This window comes from Salarias fasciatus, chromosome 1 (genome assembly GCF_902148845.1).
Source record: "Salarias fasciatus chromosome 1, fSalaFa1.1, whole genome shotgun sequence".
Lineage (NCBI taxonomy): Eukaryota > Metazoa > Chordata > Actinopteri > Blenniiformes > Blenniidae > Salarias > Salarias fasciatus.
Genome location: NC_043745.1, coordinates 1,687,019 through 1,704,934, shown reverse-complemented (window position 1 = coordinate 1,704,934; position 17,916 = coordinate 1,687,019). Strand labels below are relative to the sequence as shown.

Below are 17,916 nucleotides of genomic sequence, written 5' to 3'. Positions count from 1 at the left end.
TAAAAATGTTTGTGTGAGAGCACACAGACGGTTATGGTCCTGGAAAACATTTGGGCAGATTTCTCAGCTGCCATTGCACTCCGGTCCGGTAGGTGGCAGGCTGGCAGCAATGCACCTGTAAACTGGATGCCAACATAGATATATATACAAACTCAGATGGCTCATGCCCATTGTAACCCAGTGGGGACTAGCGTCGTCACATGGCGGCCATCTTGGGACAGGGCCGCTCACTCACTCATTACATTAAAGGGCAACTCCGGTTTTTTGACACCTGGACCTTATTTATAGGTGTGTGCATGCTTATATACTCACTCAGACAAACATCGTGCAGCTCGGAGTCCTTCAGAAGTTATTTAGATCCAACCGATTTAGCGCGGGCCATGGCAAGGGAGCTTCAGCGCGGGACATAATCTGTGCAGAATCGCTCATTTCGGCTATATTTTTTCATCCATCGCCAGTGTTATCATAAAGTCAGCTCATCTACCGTCTTCAGGTGGGTCAGCTGACAGTTTTCACTTACTTAGCAACAATTAACTCGGATGGGAACGTTGGAGCTCCTCTCCCCAGCAGAGAAGAACTCTAAGTCGCTGCCGTGCCGGGCGGGGGGCTGCAGCCTCCCGGCGAGTCAAACACCCGGGCGCCGTGACAGCCGAGGCCAACTCAAAGTGCCTCTCTGGGGAGAGCAGCTCCGCGACGTTCCCATCCGAGCTAATTGTGGCTAAGTTAGCCCAGCGGAGGCACACTGCGTGCGGGCTGCGGGGCACTCCTGGAAGTCTCTCCTCACCGAGAGTCTCTGGAGGTCTCTATGCCGGGCGAGGAGCACTGTGTGCGGGCTGCGGCACGGCGGATGGGAGAGGCTCTAGCATTCGAGCTAATTGTGGCTAAGTTAGCACAGTGTCGGAGAAGAGCAAAGTGCAACAGATCCTATCAGAGCAGAGCAGAGCTTTAGCATCCAACCCCGGATCGAAAGGCAACCCGGGGCCGCCATGGGCCCCCCCGCGCTGCACGGCGCCCAGCGCCGCCGCCGTAGCGGATGGTTCCCCCGACCCAGCGGCCCAGCCTCCAGACCCGGTCGGGCTCCGCAGGCGGGCGACTGGACCCACGCACCGGCCACCCCTGGCTGTCCGAGTGTGGTGGTAGACGAACTGACTTTATGCAGCCTCTCGGCGAGTCAGACACCCGGGCGCCGTGACAGCCGAGGCCGACTCAGTGCCTTTCTGCTAGGGAGAGGAGCTCCAACGTTCCCATCCAAGCTAATTGTGGCTAAGTAAGCGAAAACTGTCAGCTGACCCACCTGAAGACAGTAGACAAGCTGACTTTATAACACTGGCGATGGATGAAAAAATATAGCCAAAATGAACGATTTTGCAGAGATTATGTCCCGCGCTGAAGCTCCCTTGCCGTGGCCCCCGCTAAATCGGCTGGATCTAAATAACTTCTGAAGGACTCCGAGCTGCACGATGTTTGTCTGAGTGAGTATATGAGCATGCACACACCTATAAATAAGGTCCAGGTATCAAAAAACCGGAGTTGCCCTTTAATGTCAATTGAGCGTCAACTTTGAAATAGCTGTTGATTGCTCAATTTTCGCTCGATTTTCAAATGACTTGGTTTGTTATAAACATCAGACAAGTAGATATTTAACTGCATGCAAAAAGAAAAGTTGTGATTTTAACATTTAGTCTGAATCATAGCAGCATAACGTTTGTAATAAATCAAACCGTCCGTAAATCCGTCAAGAATTCCGAGTATTTTAGTGTAAATCACTCACCTTCCCTTAGATTACACAGAGCGCCCCGGAGTGGCCCACTGTCCAAAGATGGCTGCCAGTGAACGATGTTGTTGACTCTGCCTTGAAGGCCTCAGTATTGTTCCCCGTCACCGCGACATCGTTCCTACAACGTCTGCGACGCGCCCTATGTTGGCCCTACGCTAAGGCTTGACGCGAAGCTGCCAAAAATCCTGACTTCGTGTCGAGGCGACGAGTGGTGACATGAACGTCAAGGGCTGTGATTGGTCCGCTTTCGCGTTGTTTATAGAATGAAGTAGAACTCTCCCCGTATGCTTTTCTGATCCGAACAGTGCTTTGGGAGAAGTTTAGATTCAAAATTGAGCGGCGCACATCCTGTACATCCTATACTGTTAGCAGTGTTAGCACTGTTAGCAGACGGGGCTATGTGTATAGCCGCTCCTAAAACGGCTTTAATCGTCCAAAAGCTCATTAGTTTCACCAATATTTCATCATGGTCCGCTCAGCCTCTCTTCACCACAGCCCGGTGTCACCAGATATGTCATATATGCAGATATATGTTCAGTCAGTGCACGCGTGTCTAGATATCTATGTCTATAGATCTATGTCTAGGTAAAAGCCGGAGCTACGGAAGCTGCATTGTTGTTGTGACTGCCTAGCGGCTTGGCGGTGAAACTGCAGAGGAGGGCGTTCAATTGACGCAGACGCAAGATATGTTCAGTTGCCGGCGTAGGAACGACGTCGCTGCAACGGGGAAGCATACTGAGGCCTTAAGGCATCTAGTTCTTATAGGATATCTATGGATGCCAACCACCAAGCAAAACCAACAGAAGAAGAAATAGGGCAGGTGAACTAGCTACTGCTCATGAGCGAGCTAAAATGGGAAGATGTAAATTTTCAGAGGAGTAGGGCTGGGTACCGTTTAACGGTACCTCAGTGGTACCGACCGAAAAACTCCGGTATATACTGGTACCGAACAAGAGACGTGCGTACGGGTATCAGTTTTGGTTCTTAAAGTGGCTGCGTGGTCAATAAACATGCGCGGAAACGATGGTTCAGTTCTTCTCTTTTACTGAAAAAAATGGTGCATCCATCATTGAACATGTTACCACGTCTTACCGGCTCACACTCTTTCTAACAACATGCAGAGAGAGCCTCACAGAGAGCCTGCAGCCCTTCTTCCTCTGTGATGTCTGTGTAAAATAAGGTTGAACATGCAAACAGCACACCTAGTGGCATGAAGTGCAAATGCAGTCATGGTGTCGTCTGTGCGCCGTAAAGGCAGGTACCGAAAAAAGTACCGTTCAGGAACTGGTACCGTACATGAGGTATTGAAAAAGTACTTGTACCCGAAAAATATCTAACGGTGCCCAGCCCTACAGAGGAGTGGCTAAAAAATCCCAAATACAAAGGCTGGTTGGCAAAGGATTCCGGGCAGACAAGAAAAGCAAAATGCAGACTTTGCATAAAGTCCTTCGACATCTCCAACATGGGGGAGGCGGCGGTGCTGAGCCACATGATGGGGAAGAAACACAGCTCAGGATGGAAACCAAGGAGTTCCTTGTCACAGCTGTGACAAAGCTGCTGGATAAATGCCCCCTTAAATGACTACTCCAAAGATTTTGGACCCACACCATTTCCCTATCATTGACAAAGGTAGACAAGCTCATAAATACCTTTTTTGTGTCTTTGTGGCTGGTTCCCAGCTGTTAGCATTGTAGTTAGCTTAGCTCAATTGCTGGAAGTCAATAGGAATCAGAGCCGGACTGACGAAAGTGGACAAAATACTCCTTCCAGTGGTCCAGGGGATGGCGTATTAGCACGTGAAGTAAATCCAAATGGTTATAAAACATTTTAAAAGACGTGTTTTCTTTTCAATCCATTAAAATAAGGTTTTGATACACAGACCTGCGCATGCGCAGTGCTCCGTGGAAGGATATACCGGAGCACAGCAGTAGCAGCCATAGACTCAGCCGCTGTGCGCCGGTATATCCTTCCGCGGAGCACTATGCTTACTAAAATGTCACAAATTATTTGATGTTTTTGGCGAGAAGTCTGGAAATTTGGGTATGGAAAAAGTATGGAATTTTGAAATGGCAAACATGTAGGAACCCTGCATTAAACATATTAAAGCACCAGATAACAACTCATAACTGACAGTAACCCTGTCAGTTGTCAGAAAATAAGGGATTGACTCCACACTAATGAGGCTGATGTCTCTAATAGAGCCACGTGACATTCGTCAGGGAGCCAGTCTTTAGAACGACTCTTTCAAATGAACGGCTCCCTTCAAAGAGCCAGAAATCCCAGCTCTGCTGGCCACTGCTGCTGGGGCGGGACTTTCCTTTTTGGTCCGCACCAATCAAATGAGCCGGATTTCTTCTTCTGCCTGTCGGGTCAGTGTTCGTTTCAGCCAACAGCGCCCCCAAAGGAGCAGCTGCTGTAATTGCATGATGTTGTCTGTGTTTTTAGTCTGTCAGTGGACCACTCTCAAGAGTGCAGTGTGGGGCAAGACGAACCAAAAGAAGGTGTGAAAATCCACATTTGGTTGTTCAGAGCAGTGGTTGATCAGAGCGGTGGTTGTTCAGAGCGGTGGTTGATCAGAGCGATGGTTGTTCAGAGCGGTGGTTGTTCAGAGCGGTGGTTGTTCAGAGCGGTGGTTGATCAGAGCGGTGGTTGATCAGAGCGATGGTTGTTCAGAGCGGTGGTTGATCAGAGCGGTGGTTGATCAGAGCGGTGGTTGTTCAGGGCGGTGGTTGTTCAGAGCGGTGGTTGTTCAGAGCGGTGGTTGATCAGAGCGGTGGTTGTTCAGAGCGGTGGTTGATCAGAGCGGTGGTTGTTCAGAGCGGTGGTTGATCAGAGCGGTGGTTGATCAGAGCGGTGGTTGATCAGAGCGGTGGTTGATCAGAGCGGTGGTTGTTCAGAGCGGTGGTTGATCAGAGCGGTGGTTGTTCAGAGCGGTGGTTGTTCAGAGCGGTGGTTGATCAGAGCGGTGGTTGTTCAGAGCGGTGGTTGTCAGCGCAGTGCCCTATGCGCTGGTGTGAGTGGGGGTCATCAGGCCTTATTGCTGGTCTGAGCCCTCGCCGCTGACAGTCCTCTGTATGTGTTGGTTGCTTTAAAGACATACTGGAGGATCCTTAGAACCAATCAGAATTGTCTGATTCCAACTCGTGACTGGGCAGTCATAATGCCAATCAATGTGGGAACGCGTTAGCGTGATGACATATCCTGTGGAGTCGCCGCCTCTGGCGCTCTGGTTTCGAGCTGCATGCACAGAGCGTTGTTTAGGAAGTGATGCAGCGGGAGCGACCAAAGCACCTCATTCAGAAGCGGCTTGCTCCTCCCGGCGCCTCCAAAGGTGGCTAGCCACAAAAAAAGAACATTGTTTGAGATGGCAGAGGACAGAAGAAAGGCCGTAGAAAGGAAGGCAGAACGCGTGTTTTACTGGGAGATTCCTTTGTGTTTAATCCTATGTGGAAAGACGATGCTCCAGCTGCGCGGATGTAAACAAGCTGACATGCGGCTGACGTGTGCGCTCCCGTAGTCCTCATGCGGAGGCAGCCGCGCATGGCAGTGCTCCAAAAATGACAAATCGGCCATGTTGTACGAAATCGGCGGAGAATCCTGGAATATGCCTTTAAGCCCAGGAGGGTCAAAGAGCAGCGTTCATGGATTACACAGAGTGACTTTTAGCCAAAGCTGCAGCCAGAATATGTGTAATCACACTTAGTTAATCCCACACAAAGAAGCATCCTTCCTGGAGCCAGCAGCTCGTGTGGCCTGAGCTGTTTCACCGCTGGCTCCAGGCTTTGTGTGTGCTGCAGGATTTAACGGCACGCCTGCTCCCTGCTGAGAGTTTTAAATGCAGATGTTTGTCTTTACTGTCGGCTGATCCGAACCTCTAAATGAGCACTTCTGACTGTGGCTGTAGAGAGATTCTGCAGGCTGCTAGCGCAACATTAACGAGTATTCACCATCAAGATATGACTTCCAAACAACATTCTTCTTTTATGATGTTAGTGATTTTTTTTCTTGGATTTCTACTTTTAAATAGCATTGTCTTCCTCAGTGTGTCTCTTCACCAGTTCACCATCAGTCCTTTTCTGCATAAGTCATTCTGAGGAAGCAGAGCTGTTTTTAGGTAGACGGCTCTGAGTAAGACCGAGCTGGCAGGATTACAAGAAGTCTGTGATTTAGTGGAGAAAAGAAAGACGGAGGTGAAGAGAGAAGGACTGAGTCAGCTCATTTACTTAAGTAAATGATGAACGTACAGGATCTGAAGTCTGTGTAGGTACAGAATGATAAAATAAATTTCACGCACGCACGCGCGCGCACACACACACACACACACGCGCGCGCACACACATCATTTTACTGTCTATCAGCATTAACTCATCAGATTAATCATGAACATTAATGCAGAGAAGAATCAAAAGTAAACTGTTCAAAGTGAAATGTGACCCGACTGGACTTTTTAAGAACCACTGCTAAAATCTTGTAAAACTTTAAATTGGACTTCTTTTGTAAGTATAAAAACAGTTATTTTATGTCAAAAAGACTCACAGGAAACACAAGTTCAGTCAAATACAGACGTAAGTAAGACTTCTGACCAGACTACGAGATGCTTCACAGCAGTTTCTATAGGTTTTGTTTTATTGTTTTCATTCCTTTTTAAATATTCATCAGCCAGATTGTCTCTTCCTGTAGGGCTTTTTTTTAACTCAATAGTTCTTGTATTGATGCTCATTTCAGTTCAGGCAGTATATACATGATGAAGAACAACTAAAATGTATCACCACACCAACAGTGTCACTGTTTTCAGACAGTCCTGGGACGTACACTCTTTAAACTCTTATTTTGAAGACAGGACTCTCCCGGCTGTATGTTGAAATGCTGAGAGTAAAGTCAGAGGTTTTGCAGTGATTATCCAAGTCCAGCTCAATGAAAAATCTACAGAGGTACCAGCCTCTGCTGGTAAGTGAGGAAGTAATGAGGAAGAACCACTGAAACAATCTCAGTTTTCATCCAGCAAATATCTGGAGCCTTCAGGAGTCTGAGCTCTATAACAAATCGCCACGTCTGTGTGTGTCTCTCGGTACATCAGTCTTGGTCGCTGCTCTCTGCGGTTGCATCTAGCTTTTATTCTTTTCAGGTTTTGAAGCAGTTCTTTTTTGTTTTGTTCACCTTTCTGATTGTGGTGATTCGTGCTGCCGTTGCCACTGTGAGCTCACTGTACTTCAGTCCCATTTCAGGAAGCTCTCTCCAGATTAGTGCGATGCAGACTTTGAGTAAAGTTTGGTGGAAGTTGGGCCTCGTTCAGCTCGTCACTGCCATCAGTGGAATCAAATGTTTTGGATGTGAAACCTCGGAGTATCTCATCAAGCCGTCGAGTGCTGCCAGGACTCAGTGTGATGGGTAAAGTGTGCCTGCTGGTGATTACTGCAGCTTGTGTACTTTGTGAAAAGCAGCAATCAAAGCAGCCATTAGACAGACACTCTCCAGCAACAACCCAGAGTGATACAGTGGAATAACAGCCGGCTGGTTCACAGCTTTCCGTGCCTGCTTGTTCACTTAGAGACCATTTTTCCTCACACCAAGCTAAAAGCACTGGAGAGGCTGACAAGCATTTTACAAGTACTCATTTGACCATTTAGACTGAAGCCAGCTGTTTTGTAACATCAGCATTCAGAATCATCCGGTAACACCAGACTGGATGGGTGTTACTCACTCTGGACTGGAACTGGACTGTGTACTGCGGGGTCACTGTGGGGTCACTGTCAGTTCTATTCAGGGTCTCTGTAGACCCTACAGGCCCTGTAGGGTCTCTATGAGTCCTGTTTGGAGTCGCAGTAGGGTCTCTCTAGGGCCTCTTTGGGGTCTTAGTAGGGTCTCTGGGGCCTGTTTGGGGTCTCAGTGGGGTCTGCTGTTTGACATTCACTGTCTGCATGTTGACTACTACCAGTCTGGGTGAATCGTTTCTGTCTCAGAGATCAGATTGTCTCATTTCCATGACGACTGAATCAAGTGATCAGAATCTCCTCCCAGTCAGCCAGTGGACCATCCCATCATGCTCTGAGACATGACCAGCTGCAGCAGGAAGCAGTGAAGATGAGAGCCTTCCTCCTGGTTCAGAGGGATGGGGAACAGACAGCAGTGTTCCTCCTCAGTCCTCCGGTCCAGCTCTGACGTTCCTCTGAACGGCGTGGTGAAGAGTGAGGAGAACCTGATCCACTCTGGAGACCGGATCAGAACCAGCTGCTCCTGGACAGGAGCCAGAGCTCTGGACCAGGATCTGAACATAGACCTGGTTCGCTCTGATCAGACTTTATCAGTATTCATGTGCATGTTGCTTGATGCAGATTTGGTTTTTCCGTCTCCTGTTTTCGTGCAGTCTGCATGAAACCATTAACTTGTCCTCTCCTGACTCGTAGCGAGGTTTAAAAAGTATAAAACTCTTTTAATTTGTCACTGTCTCACAGCTTAGAATTCTCCATAAGTCTGCTCAACCAAAGTCGGCAGAGTTTTCAAGGTGGGGGACATGAGGAGCCCATCCATCAGCATTTTATCAAGGACTGCTGCAGGAGCCGTATCTCCCATCCTCACTCACACTGCTGTCAGGGAATGTTTAGCTGCAGCTACGACCCTCATTCAGTCTCTTTGAATAATGGAAAACATCTTGCATGACAGGTGTCTCAGGTTAGGGTCTGAGTTCGCTCCACAGTCGCACATTTCCTTCAGGGCAGAATCTGAGGGAAAAAATGGATTCATTTAAGATTCAGGGAGATGGAAGGTCTTTGTGCTGATACTATTTTTAGAGCAGCATCTCTTTTTCTCCCTGGCTCTCCACTCCTGTGGAGATCTTAGAACAGGTACAGCAAGCCATCTCCAAAGACAGAGGGAGAATCAATCAGTTCCTGAATCAAAGGGAGGTGTGACTGCGTACAGCGGCGGAGGAGGGGGGAGGAGACGGCGATGAGATCTCACATCATCTTCCTAATTTGTTGGAATGTGCATAAAGAGGCCAGATCTGGGGTGTGGTCACAGCAGCTGGTGTGTTAACACAATACACACCGTGTGCAGCGAAGCAGCATCCGTCACACAACAGGGACACGTCTGACTGGCTGCAGGTTAACGCTCTGCAGAGTCTCAGGCTCCCAAACACACAGCTAACGTCATCAAGCACAGTCCTGCAGTGTGAAGGTCAGATAACCTGGAGCGAATTACATGACCCTGATCTCAGCATCAGAAGGTCCAGATCCACGGAAAATCTCAGCTTACACACGTGTTTCATGTCCGTGGAGCGTCCCTTCTAAAACTCTCTGCCCTGCACTGGTTCCTGATGTGTCCTCCGTTCGTCCGGCCGCCGCTGACGGTGTTTTCACTGTGCGAGCGGAGCTGAGCTTCAGCATTCCGTGTGCGTGCGGCAGACGTCATTATTTATTCCCGATGAGCTGTGGATGTACAGTGTGGACAGCTGCGGCGGCTTTCACTCTTTAAAGTGTTTACATTCACTCATCCACAGAGTAATGAATCCAGCTGAAGATCTAATTCACTGCTGGGTTTAACATGCTGACATGGCAGTGAAAACACGTGAACATCCAACAGCCAGGAAGTGAAAGAAGCGGACCTGAGTTCAGCTGCAGCAGAGCTTCAGCCTGCACACACCCGCATGGCTTCAGACTGGATGTGGAGTCCTGCTCAGCTCGGCTGCAGCTGCTGGTTCCCCCTCCAGCCCTGCCGTGTGGCCCGGGACGTTCCTCCATCACTGGTCAGACGCTGCGAGCTGAGAGGAGCAGCGAGCCAGCCTGACTGGACCGTTCTGATTGTTTGACCCTCTGTGTCTGAAAGACGATGTGAATAAAAACAACTGATTATTATGAAAATATCAGAAAACACAAGGAGCACAAGGTCTGCTGAATATTCCGTCTGCAGTGTTTCTTCTTTAACCTTGACTGGCTGCACGCAGCGGGCGTTTTTAACTGGAACCATAAAGTTTGGTTTATTTATCCAAAGTTTTTACTTTCCAGCAATTAAAGACATCTGGAGCCACGTATAAATGTCAATTTGTGGGATTTAGTCAGTTTTTATGGAAATTCCCTGAAATTGGTGTCAGTCTCTTTCCTTCAGTGTTTCTGTCTGAACCATGCTGACATCTGCTCTCTGTCTGTTCCCAGTAACCAGCAGGCCTTCCTGTTGGAGAACGTTCCCTGCAACATCCCCAGCTGCCACAGTGTGGGCCGGATGTTCCACATCCACTGGGACCAACCCGACCTGGGAGCCATCCAGAAGGCCGTCATCGCCACCTTCTTCGACATCTACGAGGACGTAAGTCCCTCCTGCTGTGGTTAGCCCTCTATCAGCCCTGTGACGGTACCAGGTCGTCTGGAGCCTGCCTCCACAGCGCCTCTTCTGGTGGTTCTTCACGGTGCTGGTCGGGTTCCTGTGTGTTCCCATTGAGTAAAGCTGTTTATAGAACCCAAGCACCTGTTCTCAACCTGTACCGTTCAGGACCCTCCTGTACTGTTCAGGACCCACCTGTACTGTTCAGGACCCACCTGTACCGTTCAGGACCCTCCTGTACCGTTCAGGACCCACCTGTACCACCTGTACCGTTCAGGACCCACCTGTACCGTTCAGGACCCACCTGTACCGTTCAGGACCCACCTGTACCACCTGTACCATTCAGGACCCACCTGTACCGTTCAGGACCCACCTGTACCGTTCAGGACCCACCTGTACCGTTCAGGACCCACCTGTACCGTGCCGCAGCACCAGAAATGACGCTGTGAAACCGAGGCTATAGTTGACAACTCACACACTGTTATCACATCAGGTCTTCATTCAAAAACTGACCGACCGACATGGGAATTGGATGTTTTGGTCTTGATATGTTTGGGACTCAGGTTTAGGAGGGCTTCTGTGGGAGTTGTGATCATGTTTTACAGCACTGCCTCTGACACTCGCTGTCCTTGGTGTCGTGAAGCTTGATGCTTGGTCGTGGAAATGGTCCATGAAGCTCTACACACTGATGAGCTGATCTAAAGATCTCAGGAAGTTTGTTCTGGAGTGACACGTTCTCTCACTAATGTTCAGAGGAATAGTCCGAGTGCTGAGCTGCTTGATGTTATCGCGCTGTGGTCATGGAGGAGACTGGGAGATCAGACTTCAGGGACCTGGACAGCTGAGATCATAGCGTACTGCTGTCAGGTTAGCTTTGGATTGGCATTGTGTGCTAAGCAAACTGGTGAGACATTAGACCAGTCCCCTCCTCATCCTCTGGTCTGTCAGCAGTTTGTCATTAGCATCCTTTGCCATATTGAGCCAGAGTTGCTAGCATTCAGCGAGGACTGCAATGGATGCTGGGAAAAGCTGTCACATTATGTGAACTTAAAAAAAACTTCATGCCGAGCAGAAAAGAGAAATGAATAAATCCTGCACAGCAAACAAAGAATATTTGATCTCTTTAATGCAGTAAAGCGGATTACGGCTGAAGCCTATTTCTGACACCGACGTCAACAAAATAATTTACATTTGTGTTGTTTTCCTGCGCTCTCCGAAGCAATGCTGTGGATTTGGAGTGAGGACGGGCTGTTGTGCCGGGATGACTTTTTCATCAGTGATACAGTGAAGAGCACGCAGTGCTGATCTGCTCTGAAGCCACCACGAGACAAAGCAGTGCATTGTGTGTGTGTGTGTGTGTGCGTGTGTGTGTGTGTGTGTGTGTGTGTGTGTGTGTGTGTGCGTGTGCGTGTGCGTGTGCGTGTGCGCACGTCCACTCTGCTCCATAGGGACGGTGTGAGCATGTTAAAGGTGTGTGGATTCACAGTGCTGCAACACAAACGTCTCACACACTGCAGTTAAAGGAAAATGTCTTTTTGCCTGGGCTCTCTCCCACGGAGTGAAGCATTGGTGTGCAGGAATCTGCTGCAGGCATTGGTCTTATCCAGATTTACTGCGGTCAGAATGTTGGACGCTCTGTTGAATCGAACTCGTCTTTTTGTCCAACACTCTCTTTAACTCAGAGCAATTCCGAGAGAGGGAGGAATGAGATGATACGATCGCTCTTGATCCCACATGCAGTGTGTGTGAGAGGGATGAAAATGTACATCAGAAGACACACACACATGCACACAAGCACACACACTCGTTGTCCCTAATCTGTGTGCCTGTCTTCATTTGCAGGGTATATTAGACATGCTGGTTCTCAGCCAGGCGGAGGGCAGAGACGACTTGATCATCCACGCTTTGAAGAACAATTTTGAAGCCGACGCCTACTTTGTTAAAGTGATGGGTGAGTGATCTGTCCTCTTCCTCCTCGTCCTCTTCCTCACGGAGAAAACCCAGCCTGATGAACGAGTCTTCTCAAATCTGAGTGACGATCCAGGCTTCGTTTCCACGACAACAGTTCTGGAAGTTATTAAAGCTGTAACTTTTTGAAAACGCTCTGATTCCATCTCCGTGGAAATGGAGGAAAATGTAAATTTTCTGAAGAACTCCTGTGGCACATGTGAACATTTGAGTGATCAAGAAGGCAGTGGTGTGCAGACTGAAGTTAAACCTGCGTTGGTGTTCAGACGGTGGTCAGTGGAAGTGTACCTCAATCCGTGGCATTCAGAAGATATTCAGGCCCTGTTTACACGGCACTTTGTTTTTGTTCTTTCATTTCAGAAAAGTTTCACATTTACATGGAAACCTTCTGAAAACACTGTCTGTTTACACACCAAAGACATGTAGCGTTCATGTTGCTCCACTGGTTGGTTGTTTCAGTAAAGCATTTTGAAAGCATGCCCGCATGCTGCGGAGAACAACACACTGAACATTAACAGTGGAGAACACAGACATTCATATGGACAGAACATCAAGTTGCATTGTTGTTACGGTGAATCTGGACTGGGACCAGGACCAAGACCAGGACCAGAACCAGAAGAATCTGAACTGGCAGTGATGACACTCTGGAGGAAAACACTGTTCTGATTGAACGCCTTCTGAGTATGAGCATAAGGAATATTGACTCTGACTGTGGTGCACGGTGTATTTATTTCACATTGATTTTACCAGGTATGGTCTTTTAGAACCAGTTCTCCTTTACCGCGACCACCAGGTCGAGAGTGTGAGCCGTATTGGCGTTCCTCCGTCTCCATGGAGACGGGACTTTAAACATGAACACTCAGAAGTGAAGTAACGATCTCCGTCCTGAGCAGACTGAGCTGTTCATCATCTTTCTCTCCTCTCCGCTTGTAACCTGTCACTTCTTACTCTCGCAGACTGTCAGAACTGGCAGTAAGAATCAGCTTCATTCTGTCTGACTAAATGTTCACACATTCTAAGGAAATAGTTCACATCTTATTTCAGACGCACTTTAAGCCTGTTATTCTCAAACCACGTCTGACTGCGAGCTGCTGTACCAGCTTCAACATCTCCTCTCACTCACAAATAGTTCCATATATTTTTGGCTCACAGCTTCTGCTCTCCCCCTCAGTTAATAGATTTCATTGCTTTTGTTGTTTTTCTGTCAGTGCGACAGTACCGATCCCTGTGAAGTCGGAGCGTTGGAACAGCTTTGGTGGCTCGTGACATGGGAGACGAGCAGAAATAGTTTCCACTCGACGGTGGTCTTCGCACGGTTTAATGTGTCACTCTGCCGGCCTCATTAGGAGGAAAAGCAGCGGCGCTCATCTCCCCGTTTCAGCTGGTGAACAGTTGTTTAGTGTTGTGGGGGAGAGGGGCTCTTCTGAATCCTCCACATCTCAAACATACAGCAGCGACTCATCCACACGTATCACTCAGCTCATGCGTGAAGCTCAGGGCCAAACGGCAGCTCACACTTCGCTTCAGACATCATTTCACTGCATCGCCTTCTTCCCTCAGCTGCTGTTTGTTCTCAGGTTCTCTGCTGTTTCTGTCATGCCAAGTTTAGGATCTAATAAACCCCACTTCTTTTCAGTTAGTCATACTAATGCAGACTGCATTAAAGTAGTAATGCACAACATGTGTGACCCCAATTACACAATATTAACATCAGTTTTATGTTTGTTTCCACATAAGTTTTGAAAATGATGTTCATTTAACACAGCGACAGCAGGAACTCTTTTTTTGTAATGAAATCACACACACACATATGCATTGGGAAAAAGTTGTTTTCCTCCATTTCCACGGAGACGGATTCGGAATGTTTACTAAAAGTTGCGTTTTCCGTGTCTCTGAGCACTGCTGTCATGTAAACAGGCCCTCAAAACTAAAGTTTTAGATTTCCACTCAACAACACCGTGTGAACAAGGATTTTGATATAAAACCATAAACTGATCAATGATGAGCATTTACATCAACCACAGCTCACCTGGTTTGAAGAGGTGTTGAAGCAGCAGCTGGGCCTGTAGCCCAGCGTGTACATCTGGATGTTCGTCCATATCTGTGAAGATTATGTCTTTGTGGCTCATCACAGGACTGAGCAGTATCTTCATCTGCATGATAAGTAGCCTGGCAGAGCCCGAGCTCTCTGGGAGGTCTTCTCTAACGCACTGCACATGTTTGATGTGACTGCTGTCTGCCTCTTCAGTGACACACTGCTCTGGAAATGGGAGTGGTGAGCTCTGAGGATGCTGCTGCAGTCCTTTTGATAGCAGGATGTGAGGATTATGCCAGAATTAGACGGTTCACAGGGCTGAAAGAAACACTGAAACATTGTGTGTTTGTTCTTGAGGACCACAGAGCTGTTTGTTAGAGGACAGCGAGAGAGAAGACGACAGAAACAAACTCACACCAGACAAGTTCATCTACTTGCTACAGAGAGCTCCCGGCAGGTGTCCCAGCAGCCCTACCCTACCGCAGTCCTAACCAACCTACAGCAGTCCTAACTAACCTACAGCAGTCCTAACCAACCTACAGCAGTCCACCCTACAGCAGTCCTAACCTACACCAGTCCTAACCAACCTACAGCAGTCCTAACCAACTTACAGCAGTCCTACCCTACAGCAGTCCTAACCAACCTACAGCAGTCCTAACCAACCTACAGCAATCCTAACCAACCTACAGCAATCCTACCCTAAAGCAGTCCTAACCTACAGCAGTCCTACCCTACAGCAGTCCTACCCTACAGCAGTCCTACCCTACAGCAGTCCTAACTAACCTACGGCGGTCCTAACCAACCTACAGCAGTCCTAACTAACCTACAGCAGTCCTAACCAACCTACAGCAGTCCACCCTACAGCAGTCCTAACCTACACCAGTCCTAACCAACCTACAGCAGTCCTAACCAACTTACAGCAGTCCTACCCTACAGCAGTCCTAACCAACCTACAGCAGTCCTAACCAACCTACACCAGTCCTAACCAACCTACAGCAGTCCTAACCAACTTACAGCAGTCCTACCCTACAGCAGTCCTAACCAACCTACAGCAGTCCTAACCAACCTACACCAGTCCTAACCAACCTACAGCAGTCCTAACCAACTTACAGCAGTCCTACCCTACAGCAGTCCTAACCAACCTACAGCAGTCCTAACCAACCTACAGCAGTCCTAACCAACCTACAGCAGTCCTAACCAACCTACAGCAATCCTACCCTAAAGCAGTCCTAACCTACAGCAGTCCTACCCTACAGCAGTCCTACCCTACAGCAGTCCTAACCAACCTACAGCAGTCCTAACCAACCTACAGCAATCCTACCCTAAAGCAGTCCTAACCTACAGCAGTCCTACCCTACAGCAGTCCTAACCTACAGCAGTCCTAACTAAGCTATAGCAGTCCTATCCAACCTACAGCAGCCCTACCCTACAGCAGTCCTAACCAACCTACAGCAGTTTCAGTAAACAATGGTCATGAAGCAGCTGGAACTGGAAGCTTTATTCAGTAGGAAAGAGACTGTCAGCCTCCCTATCAAAAACCGGGAGCTGGTTCCACATGACAGGAGCCTGATAGCTGGAAGCTCTGCCTCCTGTTCTACTGTTAGAGAACCTAGGAGCCTCACACTCATCTCAACAATCAGGCTGGTTTTGTCCTGAGCGCTCCTCAGAGATTGTTCAGAGAAATGTCAAAAGGAATATAAAATGTAGCCAATCAAGAAGCAGCTTTCCAGCTGACTGAACATAAACATAGTAATAATATACTAAACACAGCGTTGGCGTTGTCTCTGCAGCACCGGAGACACACCTTCAGCATCAGTGCATGAAAGTGGATGGGGGTAAAGTTCTCCTTCATCCTAAAGTGCAATTTCACACTGGATTTTCCACAGATTTCCAAGCAATGTGTTTTGTTAAAAGCGTCACATGCGCAGGGAGGTGGGATGTTTTGAAAATGCCCGTTTTACCATCCAAATGCAATATAAGTGGAAAAGATGCCAAACTTTTATCCCTCTGATAGATATTCTAATGAGGAGAACAAGCACACCAGACCCTGTAGAATCACTATTCACTGGTAAAATGTTCATGTCCATGAAGCTTTCACATGATACGTGAATAAACATTGAACTTATTTTTGTATTATTATATGATTTGTCACTGTTCATTAGAAAGCGATTCCAAAAAGGAACAAGAAAAATTGGGAAAAATAGCAAAATGAAGGATTCATGTTTCAGAGTCACTCTGAGGCAACATGTTCCTGATTTAGAGACTTTACAGCTGAAAAAGGAGGTTATGAAGACCAGTTTAATGTGGAACTGAAGGAGAAGTCCTGGTCCAGAGCAACTCCAGGTTCCTCTCCGTGGTTCTGGTCCTGGTCCAGAGTAACTCCAGGTTCCTCTCCGTGGTTCTGGTCCTGGTCCAGAGCAACTCCAGGTTCCTCTCTGTGGTTCTGGTCCTGGTCCAGAGTAACTCCAGGTTCCTCTCCGTGGTTCTGGTCCTGGTCCAGAGTAACTCCAGGTTCCTCTCCGTGGTTCTAGAAGTTCAGATCATGTCCCTCTCAGGTGTTTCGGGCCAGATGTAACTTGTGTTGTGTGTGAGTTCAGAAGCAGAAGACTAGTTGCTGACAGCACTGAGTGTTTCCTCGGTTTGGTTCGGAGCCAGTTGAAGCAGGACGGGGTGTGTGTTAAACACCCTCGCAGGACTGGTGAACGCGTTGAGGGGATCAGCTGAAGTTTCAGTTCCCGTCCTCGTCTGATTAAACCTGCTGCTTCTCCTGATGCTCCGTGTTTCACACATTTTGCTCGCTTGCTGTTCAGCGATGTTAAGAAGGCTGTTTGTGGGGATTGTGGGTAATAAGAGTGAGGGGAGAAGCGGGGAGAAGGCATGAAGCTCAGCACGTGTGTCTTCCTGTCGATGAAACGCCCCGGGGCTCGGTGGAGAGAGGCAGCTGGTGGCTTCATGTAATCTCCTTCTCCCCGGGCAGAGTGGGCTCAGCACCAGCAGACACGCCTGCAAACTGCTCCTCTGTGAGACAGTTATGTTTGGGAGAAACACAGTAAGATGAGAAAAGTTGTGAGTGCCATGCACTCGTAAAAGCAGGTGTTGTATAATTGCAGTTATCAGCCAGTGTGTCTCTGTGTTGACTCCACATTAGTAGAGATGCTGCAAAGCGAGGCTTCCTCCTGAGCTTTACCTCTAAAACTGCTCCTCGTTTTCCTCAAACATCTCTGGAATTTCTCTGCATTTTGTTATAATTTTCACTGTTTTTTTCTCAGCAAATTTGGATTTTTTTTCCCCCCCTGACAAATCTTTTTTTTTTTTTTTTTTTTCTTTCCACTGAGCATCTCGGCTTTTCCTAATTTCCTCTCTATTTTTTCCTTAACATGTCAGATTTTTTCTGGGGGAATTTTTTCCTTAAATATGTGTTTTCTCACCGTCTCTTGTTTGACTGCAGACACAGAATTACCCCCCTCAGCCCCGTTTGCCCCCCTCTGCCTGAATTTAGTCACTTCTTATATATAGTGCTGTGAATTTATTTCCTGTTTGGTGTCTTGTACTTCCACATAGCAGGCAGCTGTGCGTGCGTGTGTGTGTGTGTGTGTGTGTGTGTGTGTGTGTGTGTGTGTGTGTGTGTGTGTGTGTGTGTGTGTGTGTGTGTGTGTGTGTGTGTGCAGCCTGTCAGCAGCAGCGTCGCTCCTCTTCCTGCTGAATGTAAACTCGGATGCAGCCTAATGGCTGCGCTCCGCCCTGAACGCTCTGAGCGGTTCTGCTCAGCGTTCCTTTCAGCGCCGTCTGATCGCAGAGCGAATAGCGCCGCTCTGTAACAAGT

The 17,916-nt window shown here is 48.2% G+C and overlaps 1 protein-coding gene across 1 annotated transcript in view; it reads left to right on the top strand.

Moving 5' to 3' along the window:
• Positions 1-17,916, top strand: part of itfg1 (integrin alpha FG-GAP repeat containing 1) — a 183,227-nt gene that overhangs the window by 109,667 nt on the left and 55,644 nt on the right. Inside the window, exons 11-12 of the mRNA XM_030082604.1 lie at positions 9,925-10,075; positions 11,933-12,041. Of these exons, the coding sequence (XP_029938464.1) occupies positions 9,925-10,075; positions 11,933-12,041 (260 nt within the window). The remainder of the gene's footprint in view (positions 1-9,924; positions 10,076-11,932; positions 12,042-17,916) is intronic.